Raw genomic sequence first — 24779 nt, forward strand, 5'->3', positions numbered from 1 at the left:
CTACTCTTTGATTTGTTTCAATTGTGAACAAAATGCTGAGCTGACATAGATTACTTTGTCACAGATTTGACAGCAGCAAAAAGGATCTGCATTTTCAACATGTCCTGATGGGCAGGTCAATGATAACAAGGACAGTTACTCTCTTTGATAATATCAAAGAACCTAATATCTAATATCAAAGAACCTGCCTCACGCTTTGCGCCACCTTGTGGCCCACAGTGTCACTGTTGTCATATGTCGCAGGCGTGCCCGCAGCGCAGTCCACGTACAGGTGACGGGAGGGGCGCAATATGTCTCGACCCTCGACAGGTCGGTTCGTACATGCTCATTGAGGTACTTGACGTCAATGAGGTCAATTCACGCTTGATGAAACTCGAAAGAACTGCTAAGCTTATTTGAATGCAATATACAACGTGCAGCTGTACGTATGACTTCCGTATTGCACTGTTTGCACTCATTTATTCTTTCAGTTCTTTCTCTAGGCGACAGCTTGACCTGCTGCTCTCTTGCAAAGCACAAGTTGGATATCCTTGAGGTGATTTCGACACTCCTACACGTAGGAAATATTGAAATCGAAAGTAAAATTCAACTCTCTCGCCAGATCAAAAAGTGGCAATGAAACTAACTTGATAGAGCACACCACCACACAACTTCCTGATAAGACTGTGTCTGGTGGTGACAACAATCTGTCCGAGAAAAAAAACACCTAACGCCAGAACCTTTAACAAAACCAATGGATTTACGTCCACACGACACGACTCAGCAAGGCAAGGTAAAAAAAACAACAACACTTTTTCCTGTTTACGTTCTGTTCTGGTGGTGACATTTACGTGACATCTAGCCTAGTTTGTGTTCCCATATCGTGCCCCTGCCAGGTCTGTACACCGAGCCCTCGTTGTGGTTTCATACTGTCATTATGTGAGTCTAACCACGGTAAATGATCTATTCCCTCTGCTAGCTCCACTTCCTGGGTGGTAAGAGGCTAGCTGCTGCAGTGTTTTGTACAGTTACACAATGCCTCGTTTACAAAAGAAACAACTGTTTTAGAAATCTAGCTGCTGTATGGGACAGGTGCTGTTGGTAGGCTAAATAATTGGTCAGAATAACACCACTCATGCGGAACCCCTAGTGAACCTCGCACCCTGTTCTCTCTCTGTGTGTGTGTGTGTGTGTGTGTGTGTGTGTGTGTGTGTGTGTGTGTGTGTGTGTGTGTGTGTGTGTGTCACCACTAAAGGTTTTAAAGTGACACCTTTGTAGGTAGCTTCCTGACACTTCAGACACAAACACATAGGTCTACAGTAAGTTCCATGTTTTCTAAAACATTATGATCTCAACTTGACTGAAGTTCAACACTGACACATGCCACTTTTTTACTCTACTATTTATGCTGCAATTGTGTCATGTCTATTGTCTTGTGTCCCCAACAATCGTCACTGTCCAACCGTCTCACTTATCACTTATTGTCTTGTCCTACCTCATTGCACTACTGCGTATTTGTATTATTGTATTATTTGTATTATTTGTATTGTATGCTGCATTGTCAAGGAACCGAGCCCAAGAAGTTTACTCCCTGCACTCGTTTATGAGACGTAACAAATAAACTTGAACTTGAACTTGAACTTGAACTCTCTCTCCAGAGTTCCATGATGCGGCACCAAGAACGCAGCGAGGAGTCAGGTGTCAAGAGGCCGATTGCGAACCCCTTAAAACGTGCCCCACAGGTCGGCACATCCACTTTGACATCTCTGACAGCCAGGGTGGCAGGCTACGGTAGTTTACACCAAGGGCTGACTCAGCGAGGACGTGCAACATTGTACAAATGTAGAAATATAATTGCAGCAAACAGAAACAGAAACATGTCCATCAGAATCAATGTTCTACGTTGTTGGCACTGACCCAGCTACACGTTGAATGTGTCTGTCGTCTTTTATGGCATAACAGTTCAGCTCATAAGTGTTATCTCACAACACGCACTTTCATTCCCCTTCCAGGATGATAAAAGGCCGTTCAGAAGACTCAGTCCATCCATACCCAGAATTACGGGCTCATTCAAACCAGGTTTTCGGGGACGGTTCTTCAGACCTCGGTAAGACGAGGAGAGGTTTTCAGAGGAAAGAGCGAATTTTGTATACTGTCACGGTTTGTGTTTTTAAATGCATGAATGCATGAATGAATGAATGAATGAATTCATTTGTTCATTCATTTTTTATTCTGTTATATACTGTATGTCTGATGAAAAGTTGACGTCTTTCCTTTCCTTTGACCTAACGTCATGAGAAGATGATGATGACAGTGCTTGGGGGGGGGGGGGGGGGGAGGGGGGCATTGACAAATAGCTATTCCGTTGTTCCTATGTCCATTACTTCCTTAGTGCATTGATCAATTATTGTTTCATGTTTTAGTCTCTCTCATTGATCAGTTCTATGAGGGCGATGATGATGATGATGACGTTATCCTCTCTGTTCTTTCCCTGACTGTGCAGTTTTATAAGGGATGATCGTATGTTCCGAAAGCCTGCCTTCAGCTTTGGGCTCCAGAGGTTTAATTCCTTCAGCCAGCGGCCACGGGCCCACTGGAGAGACCAGTTAGGACCTCCAGCCCCCAACAGCCGGTATTCTGAGCAGAGGAACCTGGAGAGGAGTTCCTCCGCTGCGCTCAAAGACCAAGCTAGTAGGTTGAAGCTCTTGCTCCACTTTCGTGGGAACAGCTGCAGCTTTACTTAAAACGCAGCCCTGTGGTTATAGGGATAGTGCGCTACCATCTGTGCCATAAAGGTGTGGTCTTCTTTGCAGCGGTTGTGTGCACTCATTATATGGCAGCTACTCTCCTATCCTACAGATATCATTTTTTATAAATGTTTTTACTAAGTTGCTCATAGGCCATGTAAATACATTTGTAAACTCAAACCTAATTCCGTTGTTTCAATTCCACTCTACAGTACCAGTCAAAAGTTTGGACACAAACTTGCCGAGAGTGTGCAAAGCTGTCATCAAAGCAAAAGGTGACTACTTTGAAGAATCTAAAATATAAAACATATTCTGGTTTGTTTAATACTTCTTTTGTTTACCTCATAATTCCATATGTGTTGCTTCATAGTTTTGATGCCTTCAATATTAATCTACAATGTAGAAAACAATAAAAAATAAAGAAAACCCATTGAATGAGAAGGTGTGTCCAAACCTTTGACTGGTACTGTACTTACACATACTACCTGTATGTGGTAACTGTAAATACCCTACATTTAATGATTAAGGGAAAACTGTCAAATACACATAACTACACGGTGTATACTGTAGCTGACATCTTGGAAGTACGAGCATCATCATGTGTCCATCAGAGGGCAGTATGGGCAAGCAGTGGTCATGTCATCTCCAGCTCAGCTCCAAGCAACATTTGCATTCCGATTAGCATTCAGAACGTTTGGAATGTATTCTGCTCATCATCATTCCAGATGGTCAATAGTCACCTGGCAATAGCACATCAATATTCCAGAATACTATCCGCACATCTCTCTGTCTCATCTACTCTGCTAGGCATCATAATAGCATTATTATGTCACCGTGCAATGAATAGCATTAGGCTGCCAGTCATTCCAGTCAGCCAAGCGCTTAGGTCTTCTGTGGCGTTGACCAGATGATTAATTTGCCGTATTGACTGCATCACCTCGGCACCTGATGGTCATTGAATTAGTTGTCTGTGTGCTGTAGATTTATATGAGTTCTAAGCTGTTAAGAGGACATACATAGAGCCTTATGCCAGTGAATAGCTGATGAGTCACTAACCGGCAGTATTAAGATGTTCTAAAGATTTCAGCATATTATTATTGTTTGGTGAGACCGTTACCGTAGTGCTCTTAAGTCTCCAACAATTATAATGTCAGTCTCTACCTCTGTCATGCTGTTGTGTTTTTCTTGACCGACTTTGAAATGCCTGAAGAGGGCTGTTAGCCTGTTGTGTGCTACAGAAACCATATACATTTCATCTCGTTGGTGTTTTGAGCTGTGTCTTAGCTTTCCACTGTGGTGATGCTGGTTGGGGTTTTTTCTCCCGGCTCAGTCAGCTGCTCTGTCTCTGCGCAGACTGCAGTACTGTGGAGGTGTGTGTGTGTGTGAGGAACAGGTTTCTCTATGTGCCTGAGAGATGTGCTATGATGGTGACTCATCGCTGTAGTGTGTGAGAGAAAGAGAGAGAGAGAGAGAGGAGATAGAAGAGAGGATAGATAGGAGAGAGAGAGAGAGGATTGGGCATACAGCCAGCTGTATATAATGAGCCATAACAAAGCCATCGTCTCACGTAGAAACACTGCAGTCAAACGTTGTGAGGCAGATTTCTAAAATCAGCCCAATTAGGGTTTGCACAATTCCGGGAATTTTCAATTTCGGGAATTTATGAGAAATGGGAGTTCTTAAGCACACTGACTTAAGTTTACATTTTGAGCTGTAATTGAGTAAGGTTGTAACATGAAGCGTGACGTAACATTGAGCATGTGCTTCATGTTACATTGCTCCAGATTATCCATTCAATAACATAACCTCATCAAGAAACCTTCTGCCGCTTTGCAACCCTACACCCAATGTATTTTTCTTGAAGAAACATTCATTTTAGCCCCCGCTGTCTGTAGACAATAACTCTCCCACTGATTGAAGAGTGCCAGAGAGGTGGACAGGAGGAGGCCTGAGAGAGACAGGGATGTTTGTTTCCAATCACAGCTTGACCCTACGGAGTAGTCCTACTATCAATCAGAGATGTTGGAGTTCATCAGAGATATCAGCCATGTTAGCAAAGATATTCTAGTTCACCACAGATGACAGCTGTCATCATTTAGCACATATATATCCCCGTCTGTCAGAAGCTGTTGGGGTTTTGTGCTGTGTTGAGCGGAGACGTGTCATCTGTCTGATCTCCAGGTACTCCCAGGTCTTCTACAAGCTCCAGTAGAGAGAGAGAGAAGCAGAAGGAGAAGGAGAAGGAGAAGCAGCCTCTATCGTTCACAGTAAGTCTGCATTCCTTCATTTCTCTCTGTAATATATGATATAATATATGCCATTTAGCTGACGCTTTTATCTCAAGCAACTTACATTGCAGTGAGTGCATACATTTCAGTATATATGGTCCCAGCAGGAATCAAACCCACAACCTAAGCGTTGTTAGCGCCATGCTCTACCAACTGAGCCACAGAGGACCTCTCTGTCTGCTCTATGGGGTGACTGGATGACTATCCTACCCTAATACTCAACCTGTTGTTGTACTCCAAGAGTGCAGGTTTCCCAGACACGGATTAAGCTTGGTCCTGGACTACGTCACACTTTTGATGGACAATCTCCATTGAGGATGCTTTTTAGTCTGGGATTAGGCCTAATCTGTGCCCGGGAAACTGCCCCCCCAAGTGTATGGTGGTGGTGGTCTAAAACACTAAAAAAGGTTTCCCTTTTTTCTTTCTTTCCTTCACATTCCATCACCCTAACCCCAACCCCAACCCTCACCCTAACCCCAACCCTAACCCCAACCCTAACCCTAACCCCAACCCTAACCCTAACCCCAACCCTAACCCCAACCCCAACCCTAACCCTAACCCACCCCTTATAGAATCCCAAGTCCTGAACGAGGGAAGCCAATAGTGAGCACGTCAGAATACATTTAACGATTGATATTACGACACAAAATACTGCCCCACTTTCTTGACTGCAGAATCACTGCACAGGGAGGTGTGTGTACCGACACATTTCTTCATATTGAATATAAATCTAAGTGTGTCTCTTGGGTCACGGTTGCTCGCTGTCAACAAGATTTATCGAGAGAACACACACACACACACACAAACACACATACATACACGCACACACACAAAAACTCACACAGTCCACACTGTGGAAAATTTAATTCATATTGCTTGTCTGCTTTCAGAGATTATTTGAATGTGTGTGTGTGTGTGCGTGTGTGCGTGTGTGTGTGTGTGTGTGTGCGTGTGTGTGTGTGCCCCTGGGTGTGATGGGGAATAGGAAGGACTGCGGGAGCACAGGTGCAGCACATAGGGGTGGAATTGAACGTCAGGATAATTGGGTGGCCTGACCCGGAGGGAGGAGGAGAGAGAGGAGAGAGAGGAGAGAGAGGAGAGAGAGGAGAGAGAGGAGAGAGAGGAGAGCACTGGGGTTGTCTCCTTCAGTTTAACCAGGCTGATGATTCCAACGCTGGCTGCATTCTAACCTTGAGGAGAGCAGCAGGGGGGGAGGGAGAGAGAGAGGGAGAGAGAGAGAGGGAGAGAGAGAGAGGGAGAGAGAGGGAGAGAGAGGGAGAGGGAGAGAGAGAGAGAGAGAGAGAGAGAGAGAGAGAGAGAGAGAGAGAGAGAGAGAGAGAGAGAGAGAGAGAGAGAGAGAGAGAGAGAGAGAGAGAGAGAGAGAGAGAGAGAGAGAGAGAGAGAGAGAGAGAGAGAGAGAGCGAGAGCTAGCTAACTACCGGAGCCGATAGCAGTCAGGTGGTCTATGAATGGTGGGCCAGGCAGACACACCGTCACATGTTGTTCAGACAGTGTTGTCAGTAATTCACTGTGTTGTCAAAGGAATACGGGTAAAACTTGACTTTGGAAATGTATCCAATGCTGTTGGAAGGAATGCAGCTGAAGTAGATGTACTGGTTCAGTCACCCTTTGATGTACTGTAAAAAAAAAAAAAGAAAAGAACATACTGAACAGTGGCTGTTGAATATGAAGCTGTCTGCTGAGAAATGATCAATGACAGCTACTACCCCCAGTGCTTCAAGTGCAACACCATCACGACTGCAATTGTGGGTGGGTAAACTATTTGGGTTTAGAACATGCATCAGGGGAGGCTGGTGGAGGTAGAAATCAGAGGACGGGCTCATTGTAATGCATGGAACAGTATGAGGATTCCATTTACACACACGTGTTTGATACCGTTCTTCATTCCATTCCAAGCATTACTTTACATTCCATTAATGCGTGATTCAGTCATCCCAACTGTTGCTTTCCTAATCAGTTATAAGTAAATGAGGCACTGAATAAATGCTGCACTGGTATTTGGATAGTGGTAGTGATAGTGATAGTGGTAGTGATAGTGGTAGTGATAGTGGTAGTGATAGTGATAGTGGTAGTGGTAGTGATAGTGGTAGTGATAGTGATAGTGGTAGTGATAGTGGTAGTGATAGTGGTAGTGATAGTGATAGTGGTAGTAGTAGTGATAGTGGTAGTGATAGTGATAGTGGTAGTAGTAGTGATAGTGATAGTGGTAGTGATAGTGGTAGTGGTAGTGATAGTGGTAGTGATAGTGATAGTGGTAGTGATAGTGGTAGTAGTAGTGATAGTGGTAGTGGTAGTGATAGTGGTAGTGGTAGTGGTAGTGATAGTGGTAGTGGTAGTGATAGTGGTAGTGATAGTGGTAGTGGTAGTGATAGTGATAGTGGTAGTGATAGTGGTAGTGGTAGTGGTAGTGATAGTGGTAGTAGTAGTGATAGTGGTAGTAGTAGTGATAGTGGTAGTGATAGTGATAGTGGTAGTGATAGTGATACTGATAGTGGTAGTGATAGTGATAGTGATAGTGGTAGTGATAGTGATAGTGGTAGTGATAGTGATAGTGGTAGTAGTAGTGATAGTGATAGTGGTAGTGATAGTGATAGTGATAGTGGTAGTGCAGTGATAGTGGTAGTGGTAGTGGTAGTGATAGTGGTAGTGATAGTGGTAGTGATAGTGGTAGTAGTAGTGATAGTGATAGTGGTAGTAGTAGTGATAGTGGTAGTAGTAGTGATAGTGATAGTGATAGTGGTAGTGGTAGTGGTAGTGATAGTGGTAGTAGTAGTGATAGTGGTCGTGATAGTGGTAGTGATAGTGATAGTGGTAGTGATAGTGGTCGTGATAGTGATAGTGGTCGTGGTAGTGATAGTGGTAGTGGTAGTGGTAGTGGTAGTGGTAGTGGTAGTGGTAGTGATAGTGGTAGTGATAGTGGTAGTAGTAGTGATAGTGGTAGTGGTAGTGGTAGTGGTAGTGGTAGTGGTAGTGGTAGTGGTAGTGATAGTGATAGTGGTAGTGATAGTGGTAGTAGTAGTGATAGTGGTAGTGGTAGTGGTAGTGGTAGTGATAGTGGTAGTGATAGTGGTAGTGATAGTGATAGTGATAGTGGTAGTGATAGTGGTAGTAGTAGTGATAGTGGTAGTGATAGTGGTAGTGGTAGTGGTAGTAGTAGTGATAGTGATAGTGGTAGTGGTAGTGGTAGTAGTAGTGATAGTGGTAGTGGTAGTGGTAGTGGTAGTGGTAGTGGTAGTGATAGTGGTAGTGATAGTGGTAGTAGTAGTGATAGTGGTAGTGATAGTGGTAGTGATAGTGGTAGTGATAGTGGTAGTGATAGTGATAGTGATAGTGGTAGTGATAGTGATAGTGATAGTGGTAGTGATAGTGATAGTGGTCGTGATAGTGGTCGTGATAGTGGTAGTGGTAGTGGTAGTGGTAGTGATAGTGGTAGTGGTAGTGGTCGTGGCAGTGGTAGTGATAGTGGTAGTGATAGTGGTCGTGATAGTGGTAGTAGTAGTGATAGTGGTAGTGGTAGTGATAGTGGTAGTGATAGTGATAGTGATAGTGATAGTGGTAGTGGTAGTGGTAGTGGTAGTGATAGTGATACTGATAGTGGTAGTGATAGTAATAGTGTTAGTGATAGTGGTAGTGATAGTGATAGTGATAGTGGTAGTGATAGTGGTAGTGGTAGTGATAGTGGTAGTGATAGTGGTAGTGATAGTGATAGTGGTAGTGATAGTGATAGTGATAGTGGTAGTGGTAGTGGTAGTGGTAGTGATAGTGATAGTGATAGTGATAGTGGTAGTGATAGTGATAGTGATACTGATAGTGGTAGTGATAGTAATAGTGATAGTGTTAGTGTTAGTGATAGTGATAGTGATAGTGATAGTGGTAGTGGTAGTGGTAGTGGTAGTGGTAGTGGTAGTGATAGTGATAGTGATAGTAATAGTGATAGTGAGTGTTGACAACAGTGCTGCTTTTTCTTCTGTCAAAATGTCAGTGCCTGTGTCACTGTGTCCGTGTGTCAGGCTGACTGTCTGTCTGTCTGTCTGTCTACTGTGTCTCTCTCTCTCTCTCTCTGTAGGTCTCTCTTGAGAACGAGGGGAGGGAACAGCAGAGAGAGGGACCTCCCCTACGCTCTAAGCCGGGCTGCCGCACGAAACAGAGCCATCCAGCAGAAGAGGAGAGAGATTGAAGAGGTATGGTACTGTCAAGGAGGGGGGGGGTGGGGGGGGGGAGAGAGGCAGAGGGGAGGAGGGAGGGGGGGGGGGGGGAGGAGGAGGGGGGGGAGGAGGCAGAGAGGGGGGAGGAGGGGAGGGGGGGAGGCAGAGAGAGGGAGGAGGGAGGGGGGGGGAAGCAGAGAGGGGGAGGGGGAGGAGGGAGGGGGGCAGAGGGGCGGGAGGGAGGGGAGGAGGGGCAGAGAGGGGGAGGAGGGAGGAGAGAGGGGAGGAGGCAGAGAGGGGGAGGGGGGGGAGGCAGAGAGAGGGAGGAGGGAGGGGGGAGGGGGGGGAGAGGAGCGAGATAAAGAAGGTACAGCACTGCAAACACTGAAAAAACGAAGAGAGAGAGAGAAACACAGAGGGGGTGTGAGACAAGAGAGACAGAGAGGAGAAAGAAAGGGAGGGGGGGAGGATATTTAATTACTTTGCTTTACGGTGTTCAATACACAGTCATCTACCACTCGTCAGGGCTGAGACAAGGCATCTTCTGATACCGTCACGTCTCAGGTTCATTCTGTTCAAAGTGATGAAAACAACAACAACAAACGCAGCTCATTTGAGAGGTGGTTTGTCCAGGTTCTGGCACAATCGCTCTGACTCACCACATCAGGACAGTGCTGTTGTCTCACAATAGCTTTCATACACGTGTTTGAATACAAGCCGCAGACTCGATGAGACGGTAAATCACATGAAGGTGTGCGTGTGCGTGCGTGCGTGCGTGCGTGCGTGCTGTGTGTGTGTGTGCGTGTGTGTGTGTGTGTGTGTGTGCGTGTGTGTGTGTGTGTGTGTGTGTGTGTGTGTGCGTGTGTGTGTGTGTGTGTGTGTGTCTGTCCTTCGATCCACTCGACTGAAGAGAAGGACTCTCTTACTCTTCACATCTCCATGGTTACTAGAGAAGGTAGGCTGTTTGAGAAAGCAGACTGGCAACAGGTAGCTGATGCAGCCATCTACAGTAACACACACACACACACACGCATCACATGCAATGTGAACAGCTGTCTGCATGTGAGCACTGCCTTGGACTGCTGAATTCACTCTGTGGTAATGGCATTGCACATGATGAGACCTCTCCCCTGAGCTCTGAGGATCATTCACAGCACTGGCTCTCTCCTCTCTCCCTGTCTCTCTCTCTCTCTCTCCTCTCTTCCTCTCTCTCCCTCTCTCTCTCTCTCTATGTCCTCTCACTCTCACTCTCATCACCCCCCCCCTCTATTTACATCCTCTCTCTACTTACTTTCTACCTTCTTCCTCTCTTTCTACCCACTCTCTACACCAACCCTCCCTCCCTCCCTCCCTCTCTCTCTCATTCTATGCTCTCTCTCTCTCTCTCTCTCTCTCTCTCTCTCTCTCTCTCTCTCACTCACTCACTCATTCCCCTGGTAATTGAGTTAACCAAGATATCTTTAGACCATCTGTGCTAAACTCCTCAGTAAGGCAGGAGGTATTATACAGAACAATGTTGTGTGTGTGTGTGTGTGTGTGTGTGTTGCAGGTGTACCACCAGGACTGTGATACGTTGTGTGTGTGTGTGTGTGTGTGTGTGTGTGTGTGTGTGTGTGTGTGTGTTGCAGGTGTACCACCAGGACTGTGATACGTTGTGTGTGTGTGTGTGTGTGTTGCAGGTGTACCACCAGGACTGTGATACGTTCGGTGTGGTGGTGAAGATGCTGATATCCAAGGACCCGGCTCTGGAGAGCTCCATCCAGGCCTCTCTACAGGACAACCTCAGGGACATCGGCTTGCGCTGTGTGGAAGCCATGCAGCAGTTTATAGAGGAGTATGATGCCAAAGAACCATCTCCCTAGTGACACACACACACACACACACACACACACATATCTACCTGCCTGAACCACCTGTCTACACACAGATGGTCCTAGACTCCAGGGAGTTCTCTACCCAGTGTGGTCTAAATGATGATTGTGTACAGCATGTGTACATGTGTATGTACAGTATTCTAGTGGCCCGAGTCGTCGTCATCATCATGAGCTGGTTTGTCCTCGTCTGCAGTCAGGTCAAAGTCACCCTTGGTGCTCAGCCTGCTGGAGACCCGGCGTTGGCCTGCCTTCTGTCACTGATACTGGAACAACATTATTTATGTTGGTTGTGAACATTTAATATTGCTGTTGACGATTTGATGGAAAGATATACTGCAGTTCTGTCTCTGTCTACTACTGAAGCGTGATTGAGGAACCTCAAGCCCCTGTGCATCTCTTGTTAAGCGTAAAAGGAACTTAGTAATTAATGGTATGATTATTGTACATATAAATAAACTGTTTTGATATATATATACAAGGATGATTATTTACAATAACTATTTTTTTACAAAACATTTGATGTACCTGATGTTCTTGATTTGTTCTGATTTGTCCAGTGTCTGATACAGTTTTGTGATGGCCAGTTCAAAATCAACCCCTCCTCCAGGTATAGGTACAGGCCAAGCATCATTTTATTTATACCTTGCATGGTATTTATACAACTATAAAGGCATGGTGAATGTGTCCCTTTCTTCCCAGAAAGAAAAGAAAATCCTACATGAATTGCATCTATTTACAATAATCCACTACCTTAACTTTACTACCCCTTCTGATGGGTGTCAGAAATATGGTCATCACTATACCGCTCCCACCTATCCAGTCTCTCCAGATCTGTAGTAAGGTAGGGACTTGGAGAAGGGGCCAGTTGTTCTTGGATGTGGTTGTTCTTGGGCAGCAGCGGTCCCTATTGATGTGAGATCACGGAGCAGGTAATTACTCAGTCTAGGCAGAAGGATCATGAACAGATGCTGTTTGTACTCCAGAGTCCGGAGAGACGTCAGGAGGGAGAGGAACTGTCAATCAACCAAACCAACCAACCGAACCAACACAGAACATGGGATTTCTGCTACAACCAACCAACCAACCACTTGCAACTCTGAATCAAACTGAGGAAAGAACAGAGACACGATTCCTTCATTGTTTATTGAAATACACTTTAATTCCAATATGAGACAACATCAACAACTGAACATGCAAGCCTTTCTATCTCTACATAATGTTATACAAATAATGATTCTGTAGATACAAAATATATATAAATATTTAGGACCATATGTACATAACATTTACAGTACTACATCCATGACTTAAATAACATTTTAATCTTTTACTGTATATACATTTAACAGGTATTATTATTATTATTATTATCATCATCATGATTATTAGTAATCTAGTGGTAACTGTCAGAAACGAAGCATGTTGCAAGAGAAAACGAGACTATACTGGACGTTACTGTGCCTGAATGGGCAAGGAGATGCTAATGCTGTCCTTGGTAAAGCATGGAGAGCAGGCTATGTGGAGCACAGGGTTCAACAGACTATCTATACTGGGTAATAACGGGGTGGGCTAGCCAACAGTAAATCCAGCAGCTCTTGGTTTCCACTGAGGTAAACAACGACACAGAACGTACTCTAGCACACACACACACACACACACACACACACACATACATCGTCCACAGTCACGCAAACAATCACCGGTTGATGCCCTGATTAGTCTACGGCACGCTAACAGGCTGCTCTGGGTTGAGAGGTCTGAGGCGTGTGCAGGGGCTTGATCAGAAGGACGCTACAGTACATGACACAGATGTTCACATGATGTAGGAATGCGTCGTGTAATATAGATGGGGATTCTCTTCCGTGAACAATAAAGAATCAAATCACCTCTATACAGTACGTTACATTGCTGTAGGCAATTTTCCGAATGCATCCCACTGAATAAGCCCCGAGTTTTTGTTTCTCCACTTGATGTGAATTATTGATTATAAGTTATTGATTGGTGAGAAAGTCCACTCAGTTGAGTTACAAGGTGAAACCAGCAATTACCTCGGTCCTGGTGCTGCTGTTGTACACCTGTGGTGTAAACTAAACCATGCTGGGTTATTCATTAAACAATTCAGTAAATCTATCCCCTGCATGAATTCCAGCATGAATTCCAGCTATTTAGCCTACTTTGTTTTTGCCTTGTTAACATTCAGCGTTTAATTCATGCATGAAATCCAGTTTGTATGAATTCTAGAATTAGTTAGAAAAACAGGTGGTAGATTTACTGCGGTGATGAACCTTTATGGATATCCCCGTTTTATCTGTAGTAGGGTCACGCTCACACATGCTCGTACACACACACACACACACACACACACACACGGTTTACCAATCATTTGCAGAGACCTTCCCTGCGCTATATATTAACAATATCACATTCTGTTCTGCTTGTGCCTTCCATCATTGTAAACATGAGAGTTGTGTAAGCTTCCTGTTATAATTATATCCTACTGTGTAGGTGTACACAAACAATACCCTCTGTGCAGAGGCAGTTGTGTAAGCTCACACACATCAAATATGGGCCTCTCTATCTATCACTCTCTCCCTTCCTCTCCCTCCCTCCCTCCCTCCCTCCCTCCCTCCCCCCTCACACACTCTCTTACTCTCCCTTTCACACACACCCTCTTTTACTCTCCCGTTTCACTCTCACCCTCCCACTCTCTTTCTCTCTCTCTCTCTTTCCTTCTTATCTCTTTCTCTCTATTTTGCACCCCCCCTCCCCCCATCACACACTCTCTTTCACTCTTGCCTTCCCACTCCATCTCCCTTCTCTCTCTGTTGTCGCCTGTCCCCGTCCCCGTCCCCGTCCCCCCCACCCCCACCCCCATCTCCTCCCTAGCTCTAGGAGATGATGCAGTTTTTGCTCTTCCTCCTCTGGCGCGTGTGCAGCTGACCATGCAGCTGACCGTGCATCTGGCCGTGCATCTGGCCATGCAGGGGTCCGTGGTGCCCCCCCATCCCCGTGGGACTGTAGCGGTGGCGCAGCTCCTCGTTGTTCAGGTAGCGCAGCTGCACGGGCCGGGGGATGGGCTCGCCCAGGAAGTAGCCCTCGTCGTCCTCGGACTCGGAGGAGGAGGAGCAGCTGGAGCACTCCCCGTAGCCCTCTCCCCAGTACTGGCCCCCCAGCCCCAGGGGCTGGCCCCCTCCCCCGGCCGCGTTCTGCAGGGTGAGGTCGGAGGTGGTGCGGGGGCAGGGCCGGTAGGGCTGCTGTCGGTACCCCCCCGGCCCCCCCAGCCCCAGCAGGTCCCTGGTCGCTCGGCCGGCTGAGGGGTAGCGGTCGTAGTCCTCCTGGACGCGGCGGTGTGGCAGCTCCACCATGTGGCTGGGCCGGTCGGCCGCCAGGTGCAGGGCGTTGTCGGACCGCGAACGCCGAGAGCGCTGGTGGTGGCGACTGCTGCGGTGGTGACTGCTGCCATGGTTACCGCGGTGGTGTTTGCGTCGTCGTTGTTGTTGTTGCGGCTGCTGTTGCGGCTGTTGTTGTTGTTGTTGTTGTTGTTGTTGTTGTTGTTGTTGTTGTTGTTGTTGTTGTTGCTGGGGCTCCTGCCCATTGGCCCATAGACGGGGGGTTCTCTCACTCATGGGGGCCAGACGCAGGTTGCCACTGCTGCCCATCAGGCCCACGCGACCTTTCCCCTCGAAGGCCAGAGGCTGGGGGGTGTCCCAGTACTGGAGGGGGTACCCCACTCTAACAGGAGCATCCATGTTCCTGTAGGGTCGAGAGGAGGTCAAAGACTCGGAGCTCCGGAACTGCACAGAGGAACTCAGGGTGCCCATGTTGCTCTTCTCAGACACGTTCATGCCAGAGTCTTTACTCAGGTCAGGCATGGAGAACCTGGACAGGTGCTCCTGACGCTTACTGACCCCGTCCAGTGAGTTACCTGTGGAAAATGACATCATGTCATATCACATCATATCATTGTCATCTACAGTATCTTACAATCCCAGATGCAAGAACATTGTGGGCCTACCTGTGGCGTTGGACATGGTGAGAGAGTCCATTGATCCACGGGGGGTCTGTTCCAGAGGGGTGAGGGGCTCATTGAAGCTCAGAGCATTGTTGGGGTTTCTGGTCCTGCCTAGCAGGGGCCGGTTGTCCCTCTGGAAGCCATGGAGGCTGATACTCCTCTTGTCTGAGAACCCCTGGCTCTGGCTGGGCTCGTTAAAGCTCATCTGGGTACGCAGCTTGGGAGGCCTGAACTCATCCTGGCTGTGGTGGATCCAGTTCTCATTGAAGGAGTGGCCCCTCAGAGCAGCCATGGGGGTCCTCTTGGTGTTGCCCTGCTCTTTAGCCCAGGACTCAGGCCTCTTCCCTGGGTTGACGGGGCTCTGGGCTGGGGGGTGGGGGTTGGGGCTGGGGCTGTAGCCCTGCCTGGGGTTACACTGGCCCAGGAGCTGCAGTGGAGGGGGGGTAGGGGACGGGTCACGGGGGGAGCTCTCGTAAGCAGGGGGGTAAGGTTCGTCCCGACTCATCCAAACCTGGTTCAGACTGGGGGTGCGGCTTGGGGTCCGGCTGGGAGTGCGGCTGGGGGTTCGGCTGGGGGTCTGACCGGAGGAGAGGCTCAGGCGGTCCATCTGGATGGACAGCGGGTCCAGTTCAACAGAGAGACGGTCCGGCATGGGCGGCGGGGCGGACTGACGGGCCTCGGCAGTACGGCGTTCCTGCTCGGTGTTCCGGCGCTCCTGTTTCCCTATCTTGGCGCTGTGGCGGGACTCGCGGGAGCGAGCGCTCTGGAACGCCGAGTCAGACGAGTCGGACTCATCTGGGTCCTGGTTGATGGATCGCATTGGTTAGATAGTTTCTAATGAATACAGTTTATTATTCAATATTCCCCTGCTCTTCCACTTAAACACACATGCAACCATTTCACCTGTGGGGAGGAGGTGTCCTCTCTAGCACTTGATAAAACAGTACATTCATTTCAGTCGAGGGTACGTCAACGTACCTGTCCGGCACTGCAGGAGCGAGAGCAGAATATCTGGCCTTGCTTGGGCAGGAAAGGGCGGCCTAGGAGCGAGCGCTTGCAGCGGGCACAGCAGAAGCACTCCTCCGTGGCGTGCCAATGCTGCCCGTCGTACGTCATTTGCCCTTGGTCGATGCCTGCGGGAGAGAGGGGGTATTAATTACTCGGGAGGCGAGACCTTGCCTTGGGCTGGCTCAGTCTGTAGAACCATCCGAGTTGAGACAAACTCTAGCATACAGCTGTCTCCCGCTAACAGCGGTACACCTGGCTGACTGAAAGCCATTATCTGCAGCGCAGGATTGTAGCGCTCAAGCACACGGTCCTCTGTTGATCTGCTCTGTCGGAGTCAGGAGCAGAATATGTAAAAACGTGCACCTCTCAAGATTCAAAATGATATTCGGAAAAAAGGAAATGAGATACAATTTTAGAGTTTTATTTCTCAGAGGAAGAATGATATTTGTGATCTTAACCAAAAATGCTATTATATGGTGGGTTTCATAACATGAGAATACATTGAATTGGAAGCGCTCCAGAGCCAAGGGAGCTAATCATCTTTCACAGCCACCATCTGGACACAACATGGCGTCTTCTGGTTCGAATTGATCACAGTTTCTCTCAGAGTTATTGGTTCTAGGGTAGATAACAACCAATTATATTTCCCTGCTCTGCCATGGCTTTTCCCAGCCGTGTGCTGCACAGACCTTAGGATGGTAATACGAGCTGCTGGCAACCACACTCCAAATTACTTTTGCGGGAAACACTTTAAACGTGAAGTTGTATTGTGATCACGTTTGTTATTTTTTTTAATTTGGTTGTTTGTGCGCACACATACTTCACAGTACACAGGTGAATACAAAAGGTAGGAATAAAAGGTAGGGAAGTGCATAAGCCTGTACCTATGTGTTCTCCACAGGCATCGCAGTACTCTGCATAGAGGGACTCAAAGCAGTTACAGCAGTGGGGGCGTCCATCCTTCATGATGTAGCGCTGGCCGCCCAGAGTGGCCTCACACTCAAAACAGCAGAAGTGCTTCATGTGCCAGTGCCTGCCCTCCGCTTCAGTACACTCATCAGCAAAGATAATCTACAACACAGAGAGGGAGAGATGCCACACTCATCAGCAAAGATAATCTACAACACAGAGAGGGAGAGATGCCACACTCATCAGCAAAGATAATCTACAACACAGAGAGACTAGAGAGAGAGAGATGCCACACTCATCAGCAAAGACACAGAGACAGCACTCATCAACAAAGATAATCTAAAACACAGAGAGGGAGAGATGCCACACTCATCAGCAAAGATAATCTAAAACACAGAGAGGGAGAGACGCCACACTCATCAGCAAAGATAATCTAAAACACAGAGAGAGCAGATACAAACCATTGACTACTTGGAGAACGAGAGAGAGAGGAGGAAAGAGACAAGGAAGAAAGATGGCAAGTGGAGACAAACAACGTGTCTGAGAAGACCACGCAGAAATGTAGACACAATGAGATACAGCAAGGTAGCCAATGTCACTGGCTGAGTTAAGGAGGGAAGGAGGAGATTCATTTTCACTCCACACAGCTCTGAAACCCAATCAGGCTCCTCTGAGCTCCAGCCAACAGACCCAGACCGTGCCAGTCCTCTCAGCCCAGGCAGGCTCACCTCATCACAGGCTGTGCAGCGGGGTTTGAGCCTCTCCGCATGGTGCCGGCCACAGTAGATCTTGCCATCCAGGTAGAAGTAGATGAGATCAACCAATAGCTCCTCACACATGCTGCACACGAAGCAGTGAGGGTGCCAGCACATCCCATGACCCGCTCGTGACGCAAACACCACGATGTCCCCGCCATTAATCTGTCCCCCACACTGAGAGAGAGAGAAAGAGAGGGAGGGAGAGAGGGAGAGGGAGAGAGAGAGAGGGAGAGGGAGAGAGAGAGAGAGAGAGAGAGAGAGAGGGAGAGACCAGAGAAAAGGAGAGAGAGGGAGAGAGAGGAGAGAAAGATAGAGAGAGGGAGAGAGAGAGACCAGAGAGAGGGAGAGAGAGAGACCAGAGAGAAGGAGAGAGAGAGAGAGAGGGAGAGAGAGAGAGAGAGAGAGAGAGAGAGAAAAAGAGAAAAGGAATGACAGAGAAGGAAGGAGGAAAGAGGGGGTGAGATAGACATCAGTAAGATGATAGGTCCAAGATAATGATAATCCAATCTTCTAAAATATGAAGTGCATGATCTTATCACTGAAGGGTTTCCACTGCTAATCCTTCTGATTAAACATCAAAAGGCAGCCAAGGCATGGGAAACAGCAATCTCATTTGGACATTTTGGCTGAGCAAGATAACCTCATTTTCTGACAAACAATAGATTTTCTGTTGCACAGGTCTTGTCCTATTTGAGTTCAGTGCATCAGTTGAACCGTCTCTATTTGAGCTTTGTTGTTGTTCTATGCTGTTTTTGTGTCAGCGGACAAACTGATGGCAGGGCAGGACGGGGCGGCGGGGGGCAGGACGGGGTGGGGCAGGACGGGGCGGTGGGGGGCAGGACGGGATGGGGCAGGGCAGGCCAGGGGGGGCAGGGGTTTGGCAGGGCACGGCAGGGGGCTTGGGGTGGGGCAGGGCAGGACGGGGGGGGGGGGGGCATAATGTACCTGTTCACATATCGCCCCTGGGGGGGGGGGGGCATAACATACCTGTTCACATATAGCCCCGTTGATGGTGAGGGGGAACGGGCGGACGCTGCCTCGGCCCAGGTTGTCCCTCTTCCGCTGGGTACTGAAGAGCTTGAGCTCCCTCTTCTCCTCCTCGTCCAGGGTGTTGCAGTACCTCACCTGGGGGTCAAACCAACACACCTCATCATCAACCGGCTTCAAATTGGGTCATTTCAGAATACCGGCCCTGTTTATATGCTGAAGGGGGGTTACTCCTGGGCTATAGCATGCTAGCAGGCCTGTGTGTTTTCTCTGTTTCTCTGTATTTCAAGGTGTACAGTGTACTCTGTTACCTCGTTGTCGTGGGGGGGCAGCTGGTGAAGCAGTTGTTTGATGCGGTGCTTTTCTCCGGGGCTGTTCACGTATGGCACCTTGTCCTCAGGCAGGGAGCTATAGTACTGATGAACCTGAGGAGACACAGACACACACACACACACACACACACACACACACACACACACACACACACACACACACACGGTTAGTTTGATAACAGCTGTTAATCGTTCTGGATGCACTCTTACTTATCCTCTTCACACCTACTGGCACATCCTACTGTAAGACAGAGACCAGACCACGACCCTCCCCATGTACCAGACCACGACCCTCCCCATGTACCAGACCACGACCCTCCCCATGTACCAGACCACGACACTCCCCATGTACCAGACCACGACCCTCCCCATGTACCAGACCACGACCCTCCCCATGTACCAGACCACGACCCTCCCCATGTACCAGACCACGACCCTCCCCATGTACCAGACCACGACCCTCCCCATGTACCAGACCACGACCCTCCCCATGTACCAGACCACGACCCTCCCCATGTACCAGACCACGACCCTCCCCATGTACCAGACCATGACCCTCCCCATGTACCAGACCACGACCCTCCCCATGTACCAGACCATGACCCTCCCCATGTACCAGACCATGACCCTCCCCATGTACCAGACCATGACCCTCCCCATGTACCAGACCACGACCCTCCCCATGTACCAGACCATGACCCTCCCCATGCAGACCATGTACCAGACCATGACCCCCCCCATGACCCTCCCCATGTACCAGACCATGACCCTCCCCATGTACCAGACCATGACCCTCCCCATGTACCAGACCATGACCCTCCCCATGTACCAGACCACGACCCTCCCCATGTACCAGACCACGACCCTCCCCATGTACCAGACCATGACCCTCCCCATGTACCAGACCACGACCCTCCCCATGTACCAGACCACGACCCTCCCCATGTACCAGACCATGACCCTCCCCATGTACCAGACCATGACCCTCCCCATGTACCAGACCACGACCCTCCCCATGTACCAGACCATGACCCTCCCCATGTACCAGACCATGACCCTCCCCATGTACCAGACCATGACCCTCCCCATGTACCAGACCACGACCCTCCCCATGTACCAGACCACGACCCTACCCATGTACCAGACCATGACCCTCCCCATGTACCAGACCACGACCCTCCCCATGTACCAGACCATGACCCTCCCCATGTACCAGACCACGACCCTCCCCATGTACCAGACCACGACCCTCCCCATGTACCAGACCATGACCCTCCCCATGTACCAGACCACGACCCTCCCCAACCCCGCTAAGGTTGTGGGTTTGATTCCCGCTGGGACCATATATACTGAAAAATGTATGCACTCACTGCAATGTAAGTCGCTTTGGATTAAAGCATCAGCTAAATGGCATATATATATATATATTATTATTATTATTATTATTATTATTATTATTATATTAAGTAGCCAACCACAGCGTGTCCCTTTTCTCTAGTTGTTTCTGCATTCTACATGACATCGCTTGCTGAGGTGGCTATAGTAGAAACAGACTGCAGACAGAGGTTTGATTAATAGTCTACTAGTGAACTGAATTGCGATTATTCTTTACAGATTCTGCCAGTCAATCTCCAGTCTGTCCTCTCGAAACCATCCAGCTGTATGTTATTGTATTGTGTTTGATTAGTTTGATTGAAAATGTTTTTAAGAGCTGTAATGATGAAAACGTCCTCAGACTAATCCGAAAGCAGTTTCAAATGAATTCATCAGGGCCTTTTATGAGCATGGTTTGTTATTGTACTTTCTTCCATCCACCTTGCCCTTGAAAAGCAACGGCTGCCATTCAAAGCATCTCGGACAAAGAGCCCTGCAGATGCAGCCTTGGAGAGCAATGTGTCTTTCATTCCTCAACCGACAACATTCACATTACTGTTAATGTTCTGGGTTGAGTGTTGTGTGGCTTCCCGACTAACAGTTCTATGCTATTCGGGGATGGGCCAGAAAGAAAATGGACTTGGCATTCTTGGCTTAAACACACTGAACTAAAGTTACTTGGTGGAACGGAGGCAATGCCTCAGGTAAAAAGTCTCACAACAAGTACACAACAATCCGAGGGGTACTCTTCATTCTTATGGCTCACAGCATTAACATTTCACAGTACAAACACGATTTCTAAAATCCTCTATTAAATACGCATCTAAGGTGAGGCTAAAAAGAATAACTGGGAACACACGATCAGCAGCCCAATCGTCTTCATCGCCTGTCAGCGCAGAGAAAGGCCACAGCGTCCCTCAGCATCCTGTCAAGATGGCTGACTGGAGAAAATAACTATCATCAGCCTTGCCTGTCATCTATTAACAAAGCACCATGAGAGACCATGCATCTCAGCCACTGCTGGCTTATCTTCAGACTGCTGTTGGAACAAAGTGCCACAGACAGAACAGACAACTTCATTATCTGGAGAGCCTCAAACAACAAAGAACAAGTAAAAGTGATATGTGTCCACACCAATATTTTGTGCCTTTGTTATATAAAAAAACAAAACAAAACAAAAATGCCTGGTTTGGGATAGGTCATCAAAAAACACTTCTAAAGAAAATACTTCTGTAATTATCCAATTAGAATAGAAGCATGTTCATATGCTTCAATAGAAGCATCTATGCATATATGACATGAAGCATATTAGAATAGAAGCATGTTCCTATTAGAATAGAAGCATGTTCCTATGCTTCAATAGAAGCATATTAGACTGCTGGAACCAAAAGAAAACAACAGAATTCCATTACGTGTCCATCAAACAATGCATTTCACTGATTGGTCCCCAGCTCATTCTCATGGTTTGGTCATGGTTGTCATTCTGTTGGACTGTGACCTCTCTGCTCACACTGTATCATCTCTAACAGCGACAGTTGAATCATTTCTTCACATTTGCTCCTCCACGAAATGTTTGACAGCTAATTCTCTATGCTTGGTGGGTTTGATCCATTGGATCTCTCTCCCAATTCTCTCTCTCTCTCTCTCTCTATTAACGATCATCTGTCCCGCTCGTTTGCAAATCAATGAATGGCCCCCATCACAGAAGAGACTTCACACACAGCTACAAATAATTGGATTGTTCTGACCGATACGGTACAATTCGTTCCAGGCTGGGCATTGTTGAGCATGACGTGACTCATCATTTGGTGTGTGTGTATCATTGACATGAGGTGGAATTGTAGAGTGGAAAAGTGAACCACCAGTCAAAAGTTTGGACACACCTTCTCATTCAATGGTTTTTCTTTATTTTCTACGTTGTAGATTAACATTGAAGACATCAAAACTATGAAGGAACACATAGGGAATTATGTAGTAAGCAAAAAGGTGTTAAACAAACCATAATATGTTTTATATTTTAGATTCTTCAAAGTAGCCACCTTTTGCTTTGATGGCAGCTTTGCACACTCTCTGCAAGTTTGTGTCCAAACCTTTGACTGGTACTGTATATGTTGGAATTGAAACACCGGAATTAGGTTTGAGTTTACAAATGTATTTACATGGCCTATGAGCAACTTAGTAAAAACATTTATAAAAAATGATATCTGTAGGATAGGAGAGTAGCTGCCATATAATGAGTGCACACAACCGCTGCAAAGAAGACCACACCTTTATGGCACAGATGGTAGCGCACTATCCCTATAACCACAGGGCTGCGTACATTACACACACACATTTCTAGGTGCAGAGATGGGCTGCCTGTGTGAGTGTGTATTATTACATAATGATGGGTGAATTGTGAATCGATTTAATTAAGTTTGCATGGGGGAAGGTAGAGATATGTCCAGGCATAGCACGCTAATGTGCATACCAAATAACCGTAAGGTTCCTGGTTCGATTCCCACCCTTGACATATCTTGTCATCCCTCCTCTCTCTCACCCATCCTTCCTGTCAATTTCTACTGTCTCTATCCCAAAAAAGCAGAAATGCCCTAAAAAAACCACACACACATATACACTCACCGGCCACTTTATTAGGTACACCTTGCTAGTACCGGGTTGGACCCCCTTTTGCCTTCAGAACTGCCTTAATTCTTTGTAGTTAGATTCAACAAGGTGCTGGAAACATTCCTCAGAGATTTTGGTCCATATTGACATGATAGCATCACGCAGTTGCTGCAGATTTGTTGGGTGCACATCCATGATGCGAATTTCCCGTTCCACCACATCCCAAAGGTGCTCTATTGGATTGGGATCTGGTGACTGTGGAGGCCATTGGAGTACAGTGAACTCATTGTCATGTTCAAGAAACCAGTTTGAGATGATTTGAGCTTTGTGACATGGCACGTTATCCTACTCGAAGTAGCCATCAGAAGATAGGTACACTGTGGTCATAAAGGGATGGACATGGTCAGCAACAATACTAGGTAGACTGTGGCGTTTAAATGATGCTCAATTGGTACTAAGGGGTGCCAAGAAAATATCCCCCACACCATTACACCACCACCACCAGCCTGAACCGTTGACACAAGGCAGGATGGATCCATGCTTTCATGTTGTTTACGCCAAATTCTGACCCTACCATCTGAATGTCGCAGCAGAAATCGAGACTCATCAGACCCGGCAATGTTTTTCCAGTCTTCTATTGTCCAATTTTGGTGAGCCCGTGCGAATTGTAGCCTCAGTTTCCTGTTCTTAGCTGACAGGAGTGGCATCCGGTGTGGTCTTCTGCTGCTGTAGCCCATCTGCTTCAAGGTTTGACGTGTTGTGCATTCAGAGATGGTCTTCTGCATACCTTGGTTGTAACGAGTGGTTATTTGAGTTACTGTTGCCTTTCTATCATCTCGAACCAGTCTGGCCATTCTCCTCTGACCTCTGGCATCAACAAGGCATTTTCGCCCAGAGAACTGCCGCTCACTGGATATTTTCTCTTTTTCGGACCATTCTCTGTGAACCCTATAGATGGTTGTGCATGAAAATCCCAGTAGATCAGCAGTTTCTGAAATACTCAGACCAGCCCGTCTGGCACCAACAACCATGCCACGTTCAAAGTCACTTAAATCACCTTTCTTCCCCATTCTGATGCTCGGTTTGAACTTCAACAGCTCGTCTTGACCTACAGCTCGTCTACATGCCTAAATGCATTGAGTTGCTGCCATGTGATTGGCTGATTAGATATTTGCGTTAACGAGCAGTTAAACAGATGTACCTAATAAAGTGGCCAGTGAGTATATATATATATATATATATGATGTGTCCAGTACCTGTTCAGGACTGATGCCGGGGGGCACCCAAGCGTACTCCTCCAGTGCACAGCCTGAGTCGTCATCCGAGGTGGAGTTTCTCTGGAAGTCGTACATCAGCTTAGTGACGGTCTTCTCCATCTCCAGAGGCATGGCCGTCACCACATGCTCCTCACGAGGACACTTACAGTGGACACAGATCTTCCTTTAGAGAGGAGGGAGGGATGGAAGGAGGGAGGGAGGGAGGGAGGGTGGGAGGGAGGGAGAGAGAGAGGGAGGGAGGGAGGGAAGGAGGGAGGGAGGGAGGGAGGGAGAGAGCAGGAGGGAGGGAGGGGGTAGAGAAAAAAGGGAGGGGAGTTTTAGTCATCAGTATTCTACAGTATTCAAACTGCCTGATGCTTTAAAATGTATGGCTGTGTAAATCTCAAGGCCAATAAACACTTTATTCCTCATTAAAAAAGGCAACAGCTGTAATTAGACCTGGCAAGGCTTTTTGGACATGG

General features: G+C 47.4%; 1 protein-coding gene and 1 pseudogene across 2 annotated transcripts; one reads left to right on the forward strand and one right to left on the reverse strand.

Moving 5' to 3' along the window:
• The first annotated feature begins 271 nt into the window (after positions 1-271).
• LOC310807986 lies at positions 272-11532 on the forward strand (annotated as a pseudogene). Its single transcript, XR_014555095.1, has 8 exons — positions 272-772; positions 1638-1721; positions 1992-2086; positions 2483-2670; positions 2939-3001; positions 4908-4993; positions 9102-9216; positions 10860-11532. The product of XR_014555095.1 is annotated as an uncharacterized misc_RNA (transcript).
• A 2410-nt stretch (positions 11533-13942) lies between these two features.
• LOC310809008 (prickle-like protein 2) lies at positions 13943-24477 on the reverse strand (the record flags this gene model as incomplete). Its single annotated transcript, XM_083676122.1, has 8 exons — positions 24298-24477; positions 19040-19153; positions 18729-18866; positions 17712-17915; positions 16959-17145; positions 16045-16199; positions 15070-15868; positions 13943-14979 (listed from the first exon to the last, which is right to left on the reverse strand). Exons 1-8 carry the CDS (start codon positions 24427-24429, stop codon positions 13943-13945), a joined length of 2766 nt encoding a protein of 921 aa, XP_083532248.1. The 5' UTR covers positions 24430-24477.
• Between the last annotated feature and the right edge of the window lie 302 nt (positions 24478-24779).

Source organism: Argentina silus, assembly GCF_951799395.1.
Source record: "Argentina silus genome assembly, chromosome: 8".
Lineage (NCBI taxonomy): Eukaryota > Metazoa > Chordata > Actinopteri > Argentiniformes > Argentinidae > Argentina > Argentina silus.